The sequence below is a fragment of the Scomber scombrus genome, chromosome 17, assembly GCF_963691925.1.
Source record: "Scomber scombrus chromosome 17, fScoSco1.1, whole genome shotgun sequence".
Taxonomy (NCBI): domain Eukaryota; kingdom Metazoa; phylum Chordata; class Actinopteri; order Scombriformes; family Scombridae; genus Scomber; species Scomber scombrus.
In genome coordinates, this window is record NC_084986.1 from 5,706,058 (window position 1) to 5,723,385 (window position 17,328).

Sequence of the window (17,328 nt, forward strand, 5' to 3'; positions counted from 1 at the left end):
GGTGGGTCTGCTGGGAAACATCACCCTGGTGAAGATCTTCATCACCAATAGCGCCATGAGGAGCGTGCCTAACATCTTTATCTCCAGTTTGGCTGCGGGAGACCTGCTGCTGCTGGTTACCTGCGTGCCAGTGGACGCTTTTCGCTACTTCTCCGAGGAGTGGGTGTTTGGCGAGGCGGCGTGTAAACTCATCCCCGTTATCCAGCTCACCTCGGTCGGCGTGTCTGTGTTCACGCTCACTGCCCTCAGCGCAGACAGGTAGGAAGAGAGGACGTTCAGTCTGAAGTCAGTCTTCATTTTATTATTCATTTCATGCATCTATAAGTCTCAAATGACTTTTTAAGACATTTGCTCTTATTTTCCTTTCTGTAGTTGTCCAACAATATTTCACGACATGATCTTCCCATAAGTCCTGACACATCGCTGTTAGTTTTTCATATCTCCATTTAATCTTTCACTTGGTGATTGAATGAATATTCCCTTAAAATATTCCTATAATAGTCTCATTTTGCGTCTGTTACTGTTTGTGTTATTGTTGCACTCAAAAAGTCACTTTTAGAGACGTGCTTCTATATAAATATATTGTGATATAATCCTGAGCTTCATGCTTATTGTCCTTTCTGTAGTTGGCCAACAATATTTCCCAATTAAAAACGAACGACATGATCTCCTCATAAATCCTGACACATTGTTAGTTTTTCATATCTCTTCTCCATTTTATCTCCTGGTCATTAAATGAATATTCTCTGATGACAAAACCTTAAAATGTTCCTATAATAGTCTCATTTAGCATCTGTTGCTGTCTGTGTTATTGTTGCACTCAAAAAGTGACTTTTAGAGACATGATTCTATATATGAGGATCTTGTGATATAATCCTGAGCTTCATGCTTGCTCATACATCATCTACATCTGTTTTTTCGGCAGTGGTACAACTGTAACTAAGTACATTTACGCAACTGCAGCACAAATCTGTAGTTTACTTGAGTATTTCCTGTTCTTTCTCAATACTTAATGCTCTGCAATTCAGAGGGATATGGGTTTTTTTCCACTCTACATGATTTATTATTATAATTAAGATGAACACATTCAGTATGGCAACCATATAAAATATTGATTATGTTTATATAATGGTTAAAGCAGCTTCACTTGGCTGGACTACACTATAAAAATTCTGCTTACAGATATCTGCAGTTATACATGATTTATATGAAATACCCAAAGGGCGACATTTTCTCCACTTTTACTTCATTAGCTAATAATACTTGTCCTTGTAACAGAATATTTCCACTTGGTGGTATCACTATGTAATTTGTGTTCCTGGATAGTAAGTGTTATTTGCTTATGCTTAAAAGTTCAGAGGATTGTTATTATTCCTGTCAAACTTTATTATTTCCAATTTCCGATGAGAAAACAGGCAAAATTGCACATTGTGACTCAGATAAAGTCAGAAGACACAACATGAACATGAGCAAAATTGAACATTTATACTAACGTTATACAAAAGTGACCACAAAAGATTTAAAAGTGAAACGTTTTTCAAGATTTACTGTAAATCTTATCTTTTTTTATGTGGGTGAAAATGCGCAAGTTTGACTGTTTTCCCATTGGAAAATTTCAAGGATATCACTGTCCTGGTCACAAAAGAGAATAATAGCCATGTTCTATACTTTTCAGGCATAATCAATTAGGAAATAAACCGTGATTACTCGATTACTACATGATTCATACAGTGTTGGAAGTTTAGATATGTAGTGACCTAAAACACATCTGCAGTCACTAACAGTTACTAATCTACAATGATCTGTCAGTTGTTGATCTTATCTTATATAATCATACATATGATGACATTTTAGAGAATAAATGTCCCAACAGTACAATTAACTCCACCTTGAGCTTGCTACAACATTTAAATGCTGGGTATCTCCTCTCTACTTACATGAGTGCCTTGTAGCTTAAACATTGGCCGGTAATAATGACACATTTTAGGGTTGCCAAGTTTTACTCTCCATACTTTGAAGTACATTCTGCTGATAATTTAGTGAATTGAGAGAAGCTGTTGGTTCATGAATAGTTCAACGCCATTCTGTATGCTTTAAACAATGTCTTTATTTAACAGAGAAACTCAGGGCTCTCCTGGATAATGTGATGTAATGTCTGAGAAATCATGATTTGCTTATCAATTTGTGTGATCAGAGTGGTGGAAACTTTTAAAAAAGCTCTATTGTTGCATTTGGGAACAGAAGTGGTGCCATAGCTGCTTAATTTACCCAGAACTGACTAAAAATTGATTTATTCTGCAGAGTTTCAAATCAGTTTTCCCAACATTGTAATCTTTAAAAACATCTGCCTGCTATCAGTGGTAATTTTAAAGGCGTCATATCATGCTTTATGTGATGTTCTGTCATATGTAAAGTGATATGATGCCGAATGTTACATATTATCTGTTAAACATTTCTAAACTTGAGGTGAATGTTTGTAAAAAAATGCTCCCTGCAAGTTCATACACAGGGCATCAACCTGCTGTGAACGCTTCGTTTACAAAGTTACCTCTATCTCCTCCTCATGATGACGTCAGCTTTGTTCACACACACCCTAAAATAACTGTCTGCTCTGTAGCCTTTGTTGCTAAGGCTGTTGCTAAGGTGTTTCCATGTGTTGTTCACGTTGTCCACTCGCATATATCGGATTTGATTCAGCTTAACATGGACAGATGTATTTTAGAAGTTGCCATTTAGAGTAAAAAACAAGCAAAAGAAGTTGAATCCTGCTACCTTAGTTTGTTTATGTTGCTTCTTTAGCAGCAGGAAGCTTCCTGAAGTTGACCAATAAGAACAGAGTGGACTGATCAGGATGCTGGAGGATTTGGCGTCACCTTTGACCTTTTTAACTCCTGTCTTTTAGCTCCTGTCTTTAAAGAGACAGGAGCTAAAACTGCCTGTTTCAGACAGAGGCTGAACTGAGGGGCTGCATCAAGTGCCAGTATATGATTTTTTTAAAATGATTTTTCATTGTAAATGATGCAAAGATATTCAAGTAGAGCCCCAGAATATAAACATAGATCTGGAAATGTTACTCCATCATTGGATATTTCTTGATGAAATGCACCCAGGAGTAGTTAACTTCTGCCCTAAAGTTTTTATGTCCACAGGCTTGTATCTTCAACTTTTGATCAAAGTACCAGATATCGACTTACACATTTGTTTATATTATTTTACCGATTATTTATGATCCAAACTAAAAGAGAGAGAACTGTTAGATATAAACATCATCTATGGGAAAAAATGTGTGTGGCTTTTACTTCCAAAACCAGGGGCAACCGACATACCTCCTGCTGTTTCACAACTCAATACTTATTTAAATTTAAGGCATTTCATTTTCTCCTAATTTAGATAGTATCTTTCCTTCCTTACTGTTGTGGACATCCAGTACTCGCCGCAGGACTCTCGTCTCTGTCTCTGATCATGAAGATGAATTGAACTGCAGCTCATTACTCCGTGTTGACTGCCTGTAACTCGTTCTCTGTGGAGCAGCTGAGTGGCTCTACAATAAACTATAATGCATATTTTCTCACAGTGAGAACATATCAGACGGACGTCCAATTAGGACGAGGTATTCGGTGTGGTTGGTGTAAAATTCTGGACATTTTGTGCAGTTATATGTGAGTTCAGACTGAAGTCAAAGGAGCTTAATTTGGAGTATTTCTTGATTAAACATGGAGCTGGGTTTTTATGTGTGATTTGTGGCAGAGCATCGATTAGTATTAGTGTGAATAAAGGGGAGGAGTGAATGATAATGCAATTAGGCAAAGCAGAGACAGAGGAGGGCAGTGCAAGAGAAAGCTTTGCATTAAATAATATGATAGAAAAGAACTGATTAGGATGCAAATCAATAAAAATCAATATGATTGATTTCAGACACTTTTTTAAGATGAGAAAAGCCCTGCATGTGTTTCTTTGTGTATATCTATATTTATTAAGAGCAATTTGAGTTTAACATCAAATGGAGGGACAGCTTTTTGTGCATTGAAGGCATTTTGTCCACTCCTCACTTCTTCAGTATTTTAAGGGTTTAAACTTGATTTTAGGATTATATTTAGGATCAGGTTTAGGTTAAAGCTTTCAGACTGGGGCCACAGTAATGTCACTGAGCATCCTCCTCACATATATAGAAATGCAGTTCTTATTCCCCCCTGAGAGCAGCTCACTCCTGTCCCCTGAATATGAAATATTTATAATCCCTGGCAGGTTTAAGGACCTCTGTCTAGCTCCGAGACAATTCAGGATTTAACCCAGAGTCTCTGAGAAGGTGTGTGTGTGTGTGTGTGTGTGTGTGTGTGTGTGTGTGTGTGTGTGTGTGTGTGCAGAGAGAGAGAGGTAGTGTTTGCTTATGGGAAAGAAAGAGGAGGGAGAGAGACGGAGCAGCCAGGATACAGTGAACTTATTATGATGAGGAAAATAAATGATGACAGAATGATGAGATAAAAAATGAAGAATTGAATCTGATAGAGACAGAGAGAGAAAGCATGTGATTTGTAACTGTCCCCTTTGGAAAGTTATCACTGTAGTTAAAGCCTACAGGTGGGTGCTGGGTGATACACCACCATGATTTAAAGTGTGAGATGGAGATAAGTTTCAGTGAGAAGAATTGAGATATATGATGGAGTTGAACACCTAAACTATGGTTTGAACTAGGCTTTCTTTCAGTTTATTCACATTTAATTTATAATTCAGTTTAATTTCTGAAGAGATTTAGTGTTCAGAGTTACTGCTACTGTCAGCTGTATAATGTTCTGCCTTTGGACAAATCTGCTTTGATTAATAACCAAATTTGAGGAGATAAAATGCTCTGTGTTCCTGTTAAAAGCAAATATCAGCCACCATTAATTACTTTAACCCTCCTGTTGTCCTCGAGTCAAGGAAAGAAGGGAGGAAGAAGGAAGGAAGGGAAGAAGGAAGGAAGGATGGGAGGGAGGAAGAAGGATGGAAGGGAAGAAGGAAGGAAGGATGGGAGGAAGGAAAGGAGGAAGGAAGGGAGGAAGAAGCAAGGAAAGGAGGAAAGAAGGGAGGAAGAAGGAAGGAAAGGAGGAAGAAAGGGAGGAAGAAGGAAGGAAAGGAAGAAAGAAGGGAGGAAGGAGGAAGGAAAGGAGGGAGGAAGAAGGAAGAAAGGAAGGAAGGTAGGAGGGAGGGAGGAAACAAGGAAGGAGGGAGGGAGGGAGGGAGAAAGGAAAAGAGGAAGGGAGGAAGGAAGGAAAGAAGGACAGAGGAAAGAAGGAAGGGAGGAAGGGAAGGAAGGAAGGAGGGAAGGGAAGAAGGAGGGAGGGAGGAAGGGAGGACAGAAGGAAGGGAGGAAAGAGAGAGGAAGTAACGAAAGAGAGAAGGAGGGAGGAAGGAAAGAAGGAAGGGAGGAAGGAAAGGACAGACGGAAGGAAGGAAGGGAGGAAAGAAGGAACAGTCAAAACAGACGGGGTCAATTTGACCCGGGAGGACGACACGGAGGTTAAGAAATATTGTGGATATAATCTCTGTTTTTCATAAGTTTAAAGTATAAATGTCAGTGTGTAATATGTTGATTGTGGCTTTTATTGATGAACCTACAGAGAATAATCAGAGACTCTGCAGCTTCTCTTGGCTTTATGGAGCTTTATAGTGAGTTTCAGCTCATTGTTTAGCTGTCCGACTGCAACTTTACTGTGTTGGTTCATTCTCAGCACTCTCATAGTGTTGTTTTCAGCCTGTTTTCAGAGAAAAAGCTCTAAAAAGCCACTTTACACTCAGCACAGACAGAAACAGTTATCTGTAGACTAGCTGGTGAGCATAGTGGAGCATTTAGCAGCTAAAGAGCCAGATATTTCCCTCAGGAGTTGGTAGAGAGTAAAAACAGAGCAAAAAGAGGTTGAATATTGGACTTATATTCCCCAGGTGGACAGAAACACGACCCCAAATGCAACTGCTTGTTAACAAGTTCAACATATCAGTTTAAAAGGTGATGATATGTGTTAAGTTTTTCAAAAAATTGACTTAAAATAACGTGTCCAAGCTGTGTATTCATCATCCACAGGTAGAATAGAACCGCCCCTAATTTTGCAAATACCTCAGCATTGTCCCTCACCTTCTACACTCCGGCTTTTTACTCTCGTTCGTCTCCATCCTCTCTCACTCTCACTCTTTTATTGATAGTCTCTCAGCCCCGAGCGCCACTGCAGTCTCTTCATCTGTTATCGGCAGTCAGCTGGAGTGAAAAATGCAGCCGGAGAGTTTCTTTGGAGTTTCCTCTGCGGTGCAGTCGGAGCTGCAGCAGTTAAGTGTTCTTCACATACAGACATGTCACTTCGTACAGGTGTTTAGTGCCAGATGACTTCCTGCTCAGGCATCAACAGTCGTAGCGCTGCTCACCACGTATGAACCCTCAGCGACTCTTCATACATATTTTGAGTTCTTTACACATTTCTAAAAAACTTCTAAGTAGAATACAAGACAGCAAACACACATGATAGATGCTGAAAATGTTGCAAAACAGGAAGGTTTCCTATTAATTTCATATTTCAGGAGGTGTGACGCATGAATTAGACCTAATGAGTGCATCATGACTTAATTTGGCATGACTCAAGTCCTGATCTGCTACACAACCTCATTACCAACTGTTTAAAGCATCATATCAGACTCTGGGATCACGATGGGGCACTTTTCAATATTTTCTGATATTTTATAAACCAAATGATTGCTTTTTTGTGTTTTTATGATGAGTTATCTGCATGGTGCAGCACTGAGTGTGCACCAAGTCTTCGCACAGTCGGCAGTTATGGACCAAACTGTGACACATTTTCATTGTTTTCATAAGGAAAACATTCAGTGACTGCAGCCTTCAGATCTCATGAATACTTTTCTCACTCAAACAACCAAAAACTTTGTAGATGTGCATCATTTTACATCCTCATTTCACACCTCTTCACTTTATATTCAAACAGTATAATGAATTCATACAGGCAGCAATCTGACACATGATAAAACCAAACTTCATATTCAACCAAAAAATAAATGAATAAATAAATAAATAAATAAAGAGAGAAAAACAAAACAGTACAAGTGATTTCCATTTTAGTTGAAAACCCAACCAGGTGTCTCCAAACATTTTTAGGAAATGGGAACATTGTCGGAAAGTGAGGACATTTTAAGAAAATGAGAAAGCTTTCACAAAGTTCACATATTTTTAGAAAGCGAGGACATTTTGGAAAATAAGGACATTTTTGGAAAGTGTGGATATAATAGAAAGCTGTGAAAGAGGACATTTTTGAAAAACAAGTTTTTTTTAGAAGTGAGGACATTTATGTGCCATTACGACATTTTCCGTGGGTTTTAAGTCGGTAATAATAATATGTGCTAAGTGAGTATATTGTGTTAAAGACAAGATATGAGAAGTAATGATAACTTTAGAAAGGAAGGACAGTTTTGGGCTATTTACGGGTTAAGATTTGCTTTTAAGATGAGGTTATGATCAGGCTTAGGTTCAGGCTTTCAAACCTACAGCAATATTCATCTTTATTGCATTAATACTGTATCACAGTATTAATAACGTTCTGCATTTTGTATTTATTTCATGACAAGAAAAGAAAGAAGGACATAAATAAAGCCCTGAAAGATTTCCTGCTGCATTTCTGATCCATTCCTTTAGAATACAATGTAGTGTAGTCAATAGAGAGCTACACATATTACTGTATTTACATAATATACACATTTTTTACACTATAAACCATGAAAAAACTACATATATACAGTAAAAAATGACTTTGTGGTGACTCAGGATTGAACCGTGCATATAAACCATTTAATTAATATGCTTATTAGACTTTTTTCAAAGCTAATTTGACTTTGTAAACTTTATTGTCAGGTATTTTAAAGTCCAGATTGTCTCCAGTACCCATCACTTATACACTTTATTGGATGTTACAGTAAGTTATCTTGTTTGCAAATCAAATTCACACACAGAGGTTGATTAGTCCATGCACCGCTCTGCAGGGGGATCTGGCTGTCAGCTCCATTTTTCATCCCAAAAACACAAAAACATTGTGGCGTTTTTATTTCCTCTCCTCCGTTCGTGCGCTGATTCGTTCTCATGTTTTCCAGACAAGAATATTGACCTTGGATTTAAAGCAGAGAGGAAAATCTAAACCACAACTTGCTGCTTTACTTTAGGAAGCGAGACAGAGGGCGTCTCGGCCTAAATATTTCATAGAGAATTAGGCAGCTAATTGCTAATTAAGGGAGCGTTTCATGCGTCATCAGAATGTTTCATTGGTTAGGAAGGATTAGTCAGTCCATATTATGAGCACTGGTCAGGAGTAATGACATGACGAGCAGACAGGAAATAACATTTTTCACGGTGCCAACAGTTAGAAGGACGCGCCGAGACCACACACACACACACACACACACACACACACACACACACACACACACACACACACACACACACACACACACACACACACACACACACACACACACACAGCTCCTCGCTCGGAGGTGAATTATAAACCTCTGTGCATCTTAAGTGTTTGTTGAGTGTCAGCCGGTGAGTTGTTGGTGCCTGCAGAGCCTGAGTCAGCCTCGCAGGCCACACCTCCACGCTGCTGAGAACATAAATTTAAAAAAAAAAGAAGTTGTCCTGCTGTAAAGCGCTGGTGGGACACCGGCGGCTCAACTCCACCTGACAGAAGCAGCAGTCTGCTTTAGGCTTCTCCTCCAAATTGTTTTTTTTTTTTTTTAGGATTTTACACTATTCTGACATTTTTCCCCTTTGCAATAGTTATTCAAAGCACTTACAATCCAGTCTCTCCCCCCCAGAAAACAAAAAAAATCAGATGTTTCATTAATTGGCCCAAAGCAACATCTGCTTACATAAAGGTAACAGCGCCCTCTAGCAGCTGTAGTCATTATAACGGGAGCAAAAGAGGAAATCTGCGGAAGCTCAGGACGGCTGTGCTTGCAATTATTTTTTGTTAATGTTGTTATCTCCACATCATAAATTAATTGATCTCATTATTTCGAGAAAACAAAAGACAGATTTCACGAGATAACAAGATCATTTATCACAATATATCTCGTTCTCATTTGTTAATTTCTGTCTTTTCCTCTCCATGTCTTCCTCACATGGGGAGCTCAGCTGTTAAGAGCCACATGAAGACGTCTTTGGGTTCAAAACTTGTCATATGTTGGCGCTGATTTCCTCTCTCCACCCCACTTTTCTAACTCTAAATGCTTGAAAGGTATAGTTGGTACCTCTCCTACATGAAACATCCACTGATATTGTGACCAGGAGTTAATCAACCTGCAATTTGGCTGTGACACAGATGTCACTGATAAAGGTGCTGTTACTAATAGCGGCTATTCCTTGATCTGATATCCAGCTTAAATCAGTTACCACAGTTGTGAGGAAGGCCATCTGTGCATAGCTGGCACGGCGCTCCTGATCTCTGGAACACATTATAAGTAATAAGAGGAAATGGCCTTTTGTTTTCTTGTGATAATGGGTTGATAATCTCCTTATCTAAACATAACTAAGCATGTTTTCTGGAGATAATGAAATAATTCACTCGTTATCTCGAGATGACAGCATTAAAAAAAACACAGAGCAACATTCTCATTCATTTGGAGGCTGAAAACTACGCTTTGAGAGCGGCAGAGAGTGAACAAAAACAGTCAAGTCGCAGCCGGACAGCTAAACAATGAGCTGAAACTCAATATAAAGCTCCATAAAGCCGAAGAGAAGCTGCATTGTCGCTGATAATTCTCTGTAGGTTCATCAGTACGAGCCACGCATAATACATTACACACTGACAGCTTAAAAATATTGATTACAGCAGCTTGAACTGTCTACTATGTGACTTGTGTGGAGGAAGCACCTGTGCACAAACACGCAATACATGCAGGATGAATCACAATACATGCAGGATATTTGCACACAACACAGTGAGTAACCTGATTATTCACGTCCCTGTAGATGTGATTTGTACACAGCGTTCAGAGCAAATGACCTGCAGCGTCACATAATGCTGCAGGAGGCAGTTTACATTAATGACATGACAACCAGCATCACAAAGTGTCTCCCTACAGACTTCCCACAGTGTCAGGTGTTCACTGATAGCTCACCTGTTAATGAGGAGTGGGTGGTGATTGGCTCCTGAGGTTTAATTAAGAGCAGTGGTGGCTCAGTTTTATATGCTGACTAATACATTGCAGATTACTACTGATAGTGTCAATGAGTTAATCTACACAGGTCAAACCAACAGGCTCAGCTATTCATAAACACCACCAAACATCATGTAGGACACTTTCTATAGAACAAAAACTAAACCTATGAATTGAAATGTCATTTTTTAGGACTTTATGTCTAGATTAATCTGAACCTCACGTCAAAACATGTACTGATCATGCCAAACAAACATTTTCACTGATTTGATGACTCTGATTGATTTGCTGATTATAATTGTTCTGTATCAGGCAGCACAGATCAATATGTTTAGTGATATCAAGGTTTCATGCTGCAATTGCTTTACAAAAACGTCTGGTTTCCACACAGGTATGGATGTAGCTGTAAAAATCTTTACTTGGAAAAAAAGTGAGAAATTAGATGATTATGAACCAAGATTTCGAGTTATAGTGGAGCTGGAACAGATTACAGATTAACACACATTTTTGCAAAGGGAAGGTTCTGCTGATTCAAATTTTAAACAATGTGTAGGATGTATATGTGTTCTGGTTTGACAGAGTCATGGCTTTGATGTTAAGGGGCACGAATTTGGACACAAATTGCATCCCTGGGGTTTTAGTCCATTCTCTTCATGCAACAGATCCTTCAAAAGGCCTTTATTAATACAGAGTAATGCCAAGTTCGGACTTGTATACTTGGGAGTCCAAACTCTGAAGGACGGGACAACACAGTATGATTATTTGCAAGTGAAACAGCAGTGTTCTTGACACTGCAAACTCAGCCTCAATACTCCTGACTGCACTGTGACAAAATCATCTCAACTCAAAGGTCCGCTAACAGAAGAACATTGTTTTATGTCAACAAAACTCTGTATATGGCTGGACTGTGCATGAAACGATGGAGAACTTTTAATGTGCACAGAGCCTGGTTTCCTTCAGACATAATATCATGTTTAAGTGTTTCATGTTTTTCATTCGTAGATGTATTTGTTATATTGCTTATATTTTATTTACCATTAATCTCCGCCATTGCTGCTTGCTGTCGGCTGGTGTGAAATGTGTTCTGAGATACTTAACTTCAACCTCCTTCAGCTGACCAGTGGTGTAACTCAATCACTCAGTCAGTCAGTGACAGTAGGGTTGTATAGGGCTTGCCCCACTATTGCAGTCTAGCCAAAATATATACAGTATAACGACATTTGATACAGACCAAACTGTTCATTTAAATGAATTTATATTATAGATCTGTATTGAAATGTGGTGATATCTGTAGATATAAGGAACCAACAGGTCATAGATGCAGCGCTGGTGCTCTTTGCAATGAAAACATGAAGCTTCCCTTGAACTAATATGTGGCAGCAACAAATATTATATCTAATCTCGACAACATTTATCTTCCAAAAAGGAATTATATCATATATCAAAACTACAGAGAGATCAGAGCCAGCAGTTAATTACTGAAGAGCTGCTGAGATAAGACAGGTCTCCCTGGGTTGACCATGGACTTGTTCCTGGCTATCCACACAAATCACCTCCCATAGTATCCTCAATAAATCCAAGAACACTTCCGGTCACTTGGACTGTACTTGGCCACATGCAGACTTTGAATAAGAGCAGTGGTTGGTCTGTGACTGATGAAGTACAGACAAGAATGCAGATTGAGAAAGATCTTCTGTCTCAAAGGGAAATCCTCTTTATCCTCAGCCTTCATTTCCCTCTTAAGGTGTCCCACAAGGTTCTATAATGGGTCCAATTATCTTCTTCATCTATGTGTGCCTGTTAGGTCACATTAAAAAGTCTAACATCTACATTGACCTTTGGATAAAACCAGACTAGCTGTTTGCTCCTGTTTATAAAATATAATAAAGCTGCTGGTAGCTTCATATTTACTGTACACAGTTTTTCTTGTTTAACTCTTGGCAAGAAAGTGTTAAAAATATCAAAGTTTTCCTTTAAATAAGTTTGGAAACTATTGCACTACCTGATCCCAATCTGAAACAAAACAGACTTCTTTTCTTCTCTCCTGTGTGTCTGTGAAAGTTTTGATGTTGAAATATCTGATCTGTGTTTCAGGTCAGTGTGAGGTCAGAGGAGTGACGTGCAGTAATGGAAGTACACGTTAATTATTTATCTTGATCATACCGGTTGTGTAGATCTACATGACAGGGTGCAGGGGTGAAATCTGTTTGCACAAGACACAAGTCAATACAACTAAACAAGACAAGACATTTCTGCTCTGATTCAAGGTTAGACAGCCGAGACCTGAGGGGACACACACACACACACACACACACACACACACACACACACACACACACACACACACACAGTTGTGTAGCTCTTAGTGACTCAGGCTGCAGTGCATGTGTGACCTGCAGCTTAAATCTCCCAAACCTTAATACAACTTCATTACGATATAAATCCTGACCTCAAAGTAGATGAAACAAAACCAGTTTTACATTTAAACACCAGCTGGATGTTTGTCTGTCTGGCCGGTTGTTTGTTGTTGTTTTGTTTATTTACATCTGTTGAGCATGGTGTAAATAAGTGAAATCACTTTAACATGTTGTGTGTTGGTTGGTTAATGTTTTGTGGATCCATAAATGAATCAAATGATCGCAGAGTTTCAGCGGAGAGTTTTGGCGGCATCAAAAAGATTTGATTTGATTTGAAATGAGGTAAAATTCGTATCTATCAACTACATGAGATGTGCTTTGTCAAACATGAAATTGAACACTAAGTCTTTTTTTATTTGCTACACTGATGTTTATCCTGGATGCTGCTTGCTTTTATTATTTTTAAGCGTTTACTTAATGTCAGAATCAACTGGTTGCTGCTATTTTATCAGTTAAAATTTGTTTTCTGATGCTGCTTAAAAACATCCATACATCATAATGTCCAATGTCCGTGAATGCAGTAAACACAGGGCCACTAACAACTGATAATTCCCACAGTTAAGTTTGCTTTTCTACTTATTGTTTACACTCATTGTGGTTTAAAATCACGTAGCATTTGACAGTGTTTCCAGATTTAGCCAGTTTAGCGTTGCTGTAGCAAGTGTGCCACCATTCACTCACAATAAATGCCAGCAACTTAGAATAATAAAGAGTAATCTTAAATTAATTATAAGATTTCATAAATAATTCATGAAAACTTAAAGTGTCAATCATTTGAATATGAACTTTTAGAGAGTGATATTGTCTGAATGCTAATAGCGTCAGTGTGCAATCGTCACTTCTCATAGTAACCTGCAGGATATGAGAAACTCCGCCCCTAAAACATTCGTCCAATTAAGACAAAGCACGAAGAAAAACGATGAATCGGAAAACCAAAAAACATGAAATGCAAATTAAAAGACAGCCATAACAGTCAGGCTGAAGCTGTCTCTATTTGCATTTCACTTTTTAGCTCTTTGTCATATTTTATCAGTTTTGGGTTGCAGTTATTCTTCCCAAATTTGAGTTTTTTATTAACAGACATAATGAATCCCATAGAAATTGTTTGTGAGTGCTTTTGAAAACAGTTACAAATTGCAAAAGTAAAACAGTTTTCTAATCTTGCACAGCTATAATTGAGGTTTGGTTGGATTTTGGCTGCTTGGTTTGGTGAGGGAAAGATTGTTATTTAGATTGACGTAACTCCTTAGTCGAAAACATTGTAGTCATAGATTAAAAAGAATCCAATTTTGAGTGTTGGTAGGAGACAGAAAGCAAACAGCGGTCTTCTTTGCCAAAGTCTGATGTTTTATTGACATACCTCCCTCCTCCGTGGACTTTGCCGCTCTCTAATAACATCAAATAATTTCTACCTCCCAGTGTAAATGTGTATCATTATGAGGCATTTATCGAAATAACTGAATAATAGTTTTAATTTCTTACCTCTGCTGTGTGACATCAGTGGAAGCCGCAGAGATGAGGAGCCGCGCTGGGTCTCATTTTCCCGCTCTGTCAGGCTGTCTGTTTACCAACAGGCAGTGTCGATGTCCCCCTGAAATGCTGTGATATCAGCTTGTTAACGGGAAAGTCATTTCCTGATCACACAGCTGCGGGCGGCGATCCGGCTGTGTGTCTGACCCTGATGGCCCCTAATGAGCCCCTAACGACACTGAAGGCCTCTAACGAGCCCATAATGGCTCCTAAACCTGCTTGAAGGTCTTTGACGAGCATAACAAATGGGTAATTAGCATAATGATAGGAGAGGCTACCGGGGCCCCGATCACTCCCTATCAAGATGATGCTCACAAATACCCTGTTCAGCTGAATATGTACACAAACACAGGAGCTGATGGCTTCTGGCTGGTCAGTCGTCGTATAATGAGATGGTCAAACAGTGATGGAAGAGAACTCATTGTGTTTTGTCCCTGGTAGCTGTCCAATCCAATCTGAGACCCTGAGATTGGGACCTTGGAAAAGGACAGACAGCAAGATTGTGAAAATGGGGGAATAGGCTTTCCTGTTTCTAATAATAAAAGATTCAAAAAGAAAATTCTTCATTGCGATTCTCTTTATTCCTATAAAGTTTTCTAATTTGGCGCCCCTATTAGCAGTCATCGGCAGTACATCATCATGTGGCTGTGCTTTTCAGAACTGTTACACATCACTGTTAAAAAAATAATGATATTTTATGACGTGACAATGCTGAGGTAAAGGTCTGATTAGGGTTACACACATAAATCACTTGGTTAGGTTTAGGCAAAGATCATGGTTTGGGTTCAAATGATCACTTTCTTCAGGTTAGAGAAACCTGCTGTGAGTTAAAGTTACTACTTCTTGAAAGTTAGGCCACCTTTGTCGTTGTGGCAACACTAATAAGCATGGGGTTAAGGTTAGGGGACAATGGTAGTTACACTTAAAAAAGCAGATTTAAACTGTTCTGACTTATGGTTGGAAATAGGATGGAGAAAAAAAAAACAGTCTCTTGTCCATTGTTGGGTTAAAGGACAAGGTCGCATTTTTTCAAGTCTGGCTTAAAACAACAGGTGTCCATATGAACAGCGGAAGAGGATTTCCTCCTATCCTCGGACAGTGTTTCCCTGTTGAGCTGTGGTGGAAGTACAGCACTAAAAATACTGTAACATTAAAACATATCTACTTGATTTGACTCATTTGGACGACTGAAGCTTCATATTAGCTTCAGATAAACTTTTAAATACATTTTATCACAGGAGGACTGTGGATTTAGTCCTCCATCACTTCCATTGTAAGTGCATTATGAAGTGATCCTCTAATGGTCAGTATGAACAGGAGGGAGTCTCAAAGTAATACATGCAGCAGCTTATAATTTAGTGAAGTCTTATTTATTGCATACACTCTTACTTGTTAAAACCTGGATCGAACAGTTGGGTGCTAGCCTCCAGCAGAGATGAGGAGCGGGCTTTAGAGGTCTGGTAACCTCAGTTCTTTCTAACTCCATACCATCAGATGTATTTACTTTTGAAACTTGTGGTCTTCAGCCCCAACCAACACTGAGTCAAGTGAGGCCAAAATACTTCAATGACAGATAAATCCTTAGATCACCTGCAGTGTAATCCACCAATTTGGAAATCAAGGGAGTGAGGCCTCATCATCCTGGAAACAGACACACAGGTATTCCTCCAACCCTTCGGGGATGAGCTATGCAATAGATAATTGGAAGGAAAAGGAATCAAAGCTGAGGTGGAAAAAGAAAAAAAAGATTTTCTTTCGAGCTTTGTTTCGCGGAATCGATTTTTCTTCCAGCTTTCTGTCATCAAAGCATCGACAGCGGGAGGCGAGAAGTTAAAGAGAATGAGAAGAAATAAATCTGCTGGTTTGCCTTTTGGAGTGATGATGAAGTCTGGAAATCACCCGGTGAATGGTGGTGATAGTAGAAAATGGTTCATTCAGAAAGAAGGGAAAAAAGGTGTTAAGCAAGATTTGAGAGGATGAGAATCTAAAGAAGAAAAAGTTGAGAGTGAGGAAAAGAGGAGTCTAAATCATAAGAGACCGAACTAGAGAGAGAAGAAGTGAATGGATGCATCTTTTTTCTTATGTTTCTATTTCTGTTAAATCAAAAAAGAAAATCTGCTAAACTGAAGAAACTAAAATGAGAAAAAAACGGAGTCTTCGTGGTGAAGCAGCTCCACTGATACACGCTGCCGTCGTTTCGGGCTCTTCGTCCACAGGTTGATCCATGACTCACCAGCCTCGAGGTTACATCAACGGGGAAGAAGATTCAAGAAAATTACTTTCCCTGCATGCTGACACGTATCCAGTCTGAGCTGCAATTACGGCTCAGTCATAAAACCTTTTTTTTTCCAGAAAAGAGGAAAACGTTTTCAGATTTGCACCAGATTGGTAGCTATGGTAACAGATATTGGTTTTTTTAAAGGTTAGGGCCACATGAAAGTTGGATTACAAAGCCTTTAAATGGAATATACAGCCACACTTTAAAGGAGGTGCAGGTGAGTTTATGGTGTGTAGGATGTTACAAAACCTCAAGCTGTCTGCTGGATGAAGCCATTGTAGCTACTCCGGGGGCACTGGCACACTATATTCACGGTTCACCTTGTTTTTGGGGTCATGGTTCAGTAAGATTTGGGTACAGCAGAAACAAAAAGGAAATAGCATTTTGTTCTTTTCTATTTTTTTTTACAGCAAACATCCAACAGTGGCTCATTGGGCAAAACTATTACTGAAACAGTTTCTGCAGTGGAAAAGGAAAACATCTTTTCTGTTTCTGCAAGGAGTCAGGACACCTGCTGACAGCTGTTTCCTGCTCATTTATGATCAAACTGTATATAAAGTAGTGTAAACTAGCTCCACCTCCAGCAGCTACAACAGTAACATGCTGCTCTAACACTGATGCTTCACTATTAATAATCTAATGATGTCATATATAATAATATATCAGTCAGAGGGACCAAACCACTACTTTTACTGTAATACTGCATACTACATCGCTCATAATACTGCAGTACTTTTACCGTAATACTGCATACTACATCACTCATAATACTGCAGTACTTTTACTGTAATACTGCATACTACATCGCTCATAATACTGCAGTACTTTTACCGTAATACTGCATACTACATCACTCATAATACTGCAGTACTTTTACCGTAATACTGCATACTACATCGCTCATAATACTGCAGTACT

At 38.9% G+C, this 17,328-nt stretch overlaps 1 protein-coding gene across 1 annotated transcript in view; it reads left to right on the forward strand.

The window, feature by feature from the left end:
• nmbr (neuromedin B receptor) overlaps window positions 1-17,328 on the forward strand; it is a 66,577-nt gene that overhangs the window by 170 nt on the left and 49,079 nt on the right. The window contains exon 1 of the mRNA XM_062436655.1: window positions 1-258. This exon is cut by the window's left edge and continues 170 nt beyond it. Within this exon, the coding sequence (XP_062292639.1) occupies window positions 1-258 (258 nt within the window). The remainder of the gene's footprint in view (window positions 259-17,328) is intronic.